Below are 5,961 nucleotides of genomic sequence, written 5' to 3' on the forward strand. Positions count from 1 at the left end.
GGCGGGGTGGGGGAAGGCGGGGGCGACCGGGGCGGGGTGCGCTGTGCCGCGGGTGAAGAGAAGCTGTCAGACCAGACGCCCTCAGGATCAAGTCAGGGTCCGCATTCCTACTCCTGCAGCACGATGGAGTCCTAATAATAACAATAATGAGCTAAAAGAAGCTTATATGCATAACTTGCGAAGAGCAGGAAACTGTGAGTAGCCAATGAGCAGAAAGGGTGAAACTCGATGGCGGATTTGTCCCTTCTGTACAAAAACGTGTCTCTCTTCTCCATGGAACCAGGGAGCTTTACCACCCTGAGGGAGGGGGTGTTCTGGGGACTTTTGGTAGTGACCCAAAGTGAATGAATATCCCAGCTGTAGTTTGTAAGATTAAGCTTAATATGACCTACCTGCTGTCGTACCTGGCGTTGATGGCAGCTGAGTGATCTCTCTCTTCCCAATTCTCTGTCCTTAAGTCAGTATTAAAATTTCTTATTCTCTGAAAAAAGCCAGTATAAAATATAAGAGAAAATGTAAGCTCGGCTCGTATTTGCTGAAGTATTGACTATCTGCTGCTGAAAATGCATAGATTTTTAAATCACCTGGATGAGTTTGAAACTGAACAGAGTATACCTCAGAAGGGAGAGTCATGATAATTCTGACTTCCTTAGGTAGCCGTTATTATACTGTCATGCTTTTGATTTGTTTTGGACAGCTGCTCAAAATTCATGGAGCATGTATAATTAAAGAGGTTTTTTGCATCCCTTTCCTCAGCTCCCACAACAATGTCTTGTGTTTTTATTGTGTTTGGTTTAGGAGTATTTTATTGATCAGCTGAGGTCAGATGGAGTTGTTCATCTTCCTCGGCGTGTTACCAATGAAATTACAAATAATACTCGGTACGAGTTTTACACACAAGGAGGAGTCATCTTTGCAACGAGTCGTATCCTTGTGGTGGATTTCCTTACTGACAGAATTCCTGCAAACCTCATTACCGGTAAGGGTTTAATGAAATAAAGGTAAGGCTGTTTTGTTTGGAAATACATAAATCTTAATTCTGTATGAAGAGTTCCAGTCATCAGTGTTGAGACTGAAGAATTAGTCCTTTTTTACCGTGAAGACGGAGGTAAAAGGAGCAATCTGTAGTGTTGGGTTGTTTGGGTTTTTTATTTCTGTCTTTGCTCCAAACCCGTTAGCTTTATTTACTCAAACAGTTTGAGAACATCCACGTTATTTTTAGTTAATGTGTTTGTGTGATTTTCTGATATCAATATCTGGCTGGAAAACAAGTCAGCTGCTAAACGATGCCATTGAAACATAAAATTCAGACTGGTTTTCCAAGGAGAATAATTGATTGCAGTTGGTGAAATAACTCTCAGTAAATCAGTAAATGACCTGTTACTGAAGCTGATTTTTAAATGTCACATTTTATCAACCCTGCACACTACCTATTTTTGTTTCATTACAAAATTACTTCTGATGACTTTTCCCATCAAAAAATAGCAGTATCTTACTAACTTTTGTCTTGACACATCTTGGACACTAACTAAATAGTAGCCGGATGAAGTAATGCTGGTACTGTCCTTGTACATGTTTGGGGAATAGCTTGTGACCTTTTTGGTGTTACATAGAAGTTCTGCATGAAAGATGTTGCAATTACCTTTTTGCTCTCATGTTCTTTTCCCCTTCTCCCTGACCCCCATTGTTCTTGTCTAATCTGGAAACCCTGTTAAAGCCTGGAGAGCTAGTAAAATAGATATCTAAGACCCAGGAATGTATTTTACTGCTACCTAAATGTTGATAGGGCTAAGCATAACTGAATGTTGAATGCTTAGAAAAATGTAAGGGTTTGCTTCAGAAGCTGTATCCCCTTCTTTTTAGTCAGTGGATGACAAGCTCTAATCTGTAAGACGTTTTGAACAGTGTTGTGCTAGAGTTAAGGGACACCAGATGAGTCAGTTCTGATACAAGTTAAGAAAAAAGTGAACAAGTCTTCGGGCAACCTACTTTAATATCTCTTCTTCCCCTTGACGCCTTCCTCTCTACCTTTCTGGCCTACCAAATAAGGGGGGTGGGGAAAGAGCAAAACACACCTTTGGGCTTTGTGTGTATGAAAAGAAGTAGTACACTAAAAGTGTTGAAAAGGTTTAAAACCGAGCGCTGGCCTCTGATGACGCAGAGCTGTTACAGGTGTCGCGGTGCCACTAGAGGTCAGTGTGGCAGCGGCTTTGATTGACTTGCTGCTTCATTTAAAACCCGGGTAACGGATGGTTCTGTTGGAAACATGTATTATCTGTGTGCAATTGTATGACACTTGTAATAGTGTTTCTTGAGGAGTTAACATAGCAAAACCAAAAAAATCAGTTGTTTCCAGGTGTTATGAACGACATTTGTAAAATCAAAGTAGAATTGTATGTGAATTGACATCTGAACTCCTAAATTCAGCTAAATGAAGGTAAGGCATTATCACTGCAGTAAAGAATTATTATTTCTGGTGAGTTTGGCCAAAGAGAAATCATGTACTTAGTAGCACAGTAAAACTGATATGAGTTGGTGGAGTAAACACTACCAGGTTGTTCCTACCAAGGCTTACACAGCAGTATGAACTCACTTAATAAGCAGAGAAGTATTGACTAGAAGTAGGAAGGTTTTATAATAACACATAGTCTTACAGTCCTGTTACAAATTCCGTGTCTCCTGTAATGTCCTTTCAGAGCCACATCTTGGCCAACTGGAAGATGTTCAGAAATGAGTACAATCATTATTATGTCCTGACAGATTTGCTTCATAGGAGAGATGGAAGAATATCTAGACAGAAAACTACCTTTTAGTGGATTATTCCACGACTTGATCACGAATGGCTAGCAGTTGTGGGGAAGTCTTTTTTTCTAACAGATGATTTTTCCTTTACAAAGCAAAGGCATATCAGAGGCTGGGTGCTGAGTTGAAGAAACTTGTTACAGAAATTAAATGCACTGTAAGTTTGTCAGCTTATGTAGGCACAAGGTAAAACCTGTGATGTGTGATGTCCTTTGCTTCTGTTTTGTTAGACCATGTGTTATTTCACTGAAAGCTGTGAACAGGTACAAGTACCACATAGGCCTCATTTCACTGGGATAGAGTGAAAAAAAATGTGATGTGCTGTTTAACACAATTGAGTGTGAGGGGAAATTAAGCCTTGTTTTTAACAGGTCTTGGCTGAATGAAGCGTAAATTCTGGAAGTATTCACCTCAAATGCTTAATGTGGATAAACTATTGTTTCACTTCTCTATACTAAAATGCACATGGTAAATCTTTGTCTCCTAATACACCCATAGCCTTGCAGAAAATTGGTGGTGTACTCATACCTTCTGTCCCCAAGTGTGAATATGAATACTGGGGGGAGCGGGGGGAGGGAAGGAAGCAGTATAAATTTTTCAGAGGTTCCTTGGTTATGTCGTGAGCTGTTACCAATGAAACATACTTGAGAGTCTGTAATTCTGGAACTTCTGTAACAAATTAATTCAAATATTGCAATCTTGGATGTCTCCAACTTGCTTAGTTGTAATACTGTGTTAAGTCGTGCATTTCCTCTTACTCCTTTTAAAAGGCTCAAGATCAAGTTTTGCCTTTGAAGATTCTTTACTTCTAAGATAGTAAGTCCTGCCGCTCACACGCAGGGTCTTTTTGCTAAAGATGCATCGTTAGCACAGTTCTGTTACGTGGGCATTCCGTGGTACTGAAACTGAGGAGTCGATTGGTGTGAACCCCTGAAAGTTTGTGCAACCATTGCTTTAGAAGATTTAAATTCCTTCTGTACTTTATTTAAGAAGAAGCATTAAAAGACACTTTTGAGGACAAATTGGACTTTTCTTTACCTTTTTGTAACTTTAAAACCTTTTATTTTGCCAGGCGTTCTGGTATACAAAGCACACAGAATCATTGAGTCCTGCCAGGAAGCGTTTATCTTGCGACTTTATCGCCAGAAGAACAAGCAAGGCTTCATTAAAGCTTTTACAGATAATGCGGTTGCATTTGACACTGGCTTTTGCCGTGTGGAAAGAGGGATGAGAAATCTTTTTGTCAAGAAACTCTATCTGTGGCCAAGGTAAGGCACCACTGTACTTTTCTGGAGAGTTAAAATTAAAAAAAAAAAAAAAAAAAAGATGAAGAGTGTTACAACAGGTTCCTGAGAAAATGAGGTGTATACAATCACACTGCTCAGCTCTGTTCTCTTGTATTCCCAAACAAATGTCATTCCTTTTTTGACAGAAGTGGTCTTAAAGATTCTAAATTTCCATAAGTATTTTGGGAACAGATTACATGTATAGGGAGCTGAACCTTATGGCATATGCAAGGACTGTCCTTGCAGCCAATGGAAATCGCAGCAGAAAGTGATATTCTCAGTAGCTTAAGAAAAACTCCACTTATGAAATCATTTAAGCTATGAAGTGACAGAACACAGTGTCTCAGTTCTGGGATTCATGGAGGTATTTGTTTACAGCTGTGATGAAACTCCATGGATCTCTTTCTATGTGTTAATCTTCTTTTACATGTATGTTGTGTGAAGAGTACTTCCTGATGACTGATAAAACCAAATTGCCAAGTTTGTGACTGCCTTTCAGGAGCAGAGGCACAAGTGGAACTGGACACTTAGCTGAAGTGCTCTTGCCATGGTCAGGAGTTCTGCCCATTTGTTCCTTTAGTCCGGGCTGGGATGTGTTTTGCTCCATCTTAACCTACTGATATTCTGCGTTGAAAACTCTCCAACAATCTGTCTGTCAGTATCACAGAGAAGGAGAAATGGACATAACTAGGATAGGAAAGGTTGAATAGAAGCTCTCTACATTTTCTTCCTTGGCTTCTGACTGGTGCAAAGACCTGGGGCCACCACACGCGGGAAGGGAAATGCCCGCTGAGTTTGAGAGGTCAGCTGGCATGGCGTTCTGTTACTAAAACTCAGCTGGCATCTAGCTAGCTGTACAGCCAGATTGGCTATACGGGCCTCTTCTAACAAGGACCTGCTGCTCATAATCAGCAGCTAGGAATGTCAGAATCTGCTCACGGATCCGTGTGATTCCAAAGGATTTATGAACCCATTCCAGTTTCTCCCTTAAGAGATTTTTTGGTTTTACTTTAACATTTGTTGCATGTAACAATGATGCAGAACCTAGTGCAGATTCTTTCTGTGGGTCGTTCACCAGCACTGTAGCATGACTGGAATGACTGCAGCCATAGCTGAGGAACAGATGGTTTTCTGAGGCTGTTCATAAGATTGAAGTCTTCACACCTGTAGAAACTGATTTTTTTTTTTTGCAATTAACTTGTTTATGTTTAAAACAATTTTTAACTATAGTTTATACAAACTTTTTAATAATTGTAGGTCAAGCCAACCATCCATGTAAATGTTAATAAGCTGTTTTCCTCTTAGATTTCATATAGCAGTGAACTCATTTTTACAGAAGCATAAACCTGAAGTGGTGGAAATACATGTGTCAATGACCCCTGCTATGCTTGCTATCCAGACTTCAATCCTGGACATTTTGAACGCCTGTCTGAGAGAACTCAAACGTTACAATCCAGCTCTTGAAGTAGAAGACCTATCTTTAGAAAATGCTATTAGTAAACCTTTTGACAAGGTAACCATCTTGATTGTTCTGCTGTGCCTAACTAAAGGGATGTAGATGTTCGGACCATCTGCCATGCAAACCAAAACATTATTTGTAAGATGAATAACCCGCAGCAACTGAATGTTTGCACGTGACCTGTTTATTACTGGTACAGGGAGAGAAACTGTGTCAATCTGTGATGGTGGTGGTATGGTTGCCAGTAGGGTCTTTGGTGTATTGGCATTTTGTTCTCCCGTCGTTTCCAAAATCCCTACAGAACATTCTGATTCATGGTTGGTAGTGGTTTTGATGATGATGATGGCTGCAATTTCAGCTCAGAATACTCGAGAGATGAGTATGCAGTTATTCCCCTCCCACACCCCTTCCCCC

At 40.2% G+C, this 5,961-nt stretch overlaps 1 protein-coding gene across 1 annotated transcript; it reads left to right on the forward strand.

Moving 5' to 3' along the window:
* Positions 1-228: 228 nt before the first annotated feature.
* Positions 229-5,601, forward strand: LOC104507171 (DNA repair endonuclease XPF-like; the record flags this gene model as incomplete). Its single annotated transcript, XM_010148367.1, has 4 exons — positions 229-327; positions 799-979; positions 3,875-4,070; positions 5,394-5,601. Coding segments are annotated over exons 1-4 (684 nt in total), but the record flags the coding sequence as incomplete, so codon positions are not given.
* Positions 5,602-5,961: the final 360 nt, after the last annotated feature.

This window comes from Eurypyga helias, unplaced genomic scaffold, assembly GCF_000690775.1.
Source record: "Eurypyga helias isolate BGI_N326 unplaced genomic scaffold, ASM69077v1 scaffold48763, whole genome shotgun sequence".
Taxonomy (NCBI): Eukaryota; Metazoa; Chordata; class Aves; order Eurypygiformes; family Eurypygidae; genus Eurypyga; species Eurypyga helias.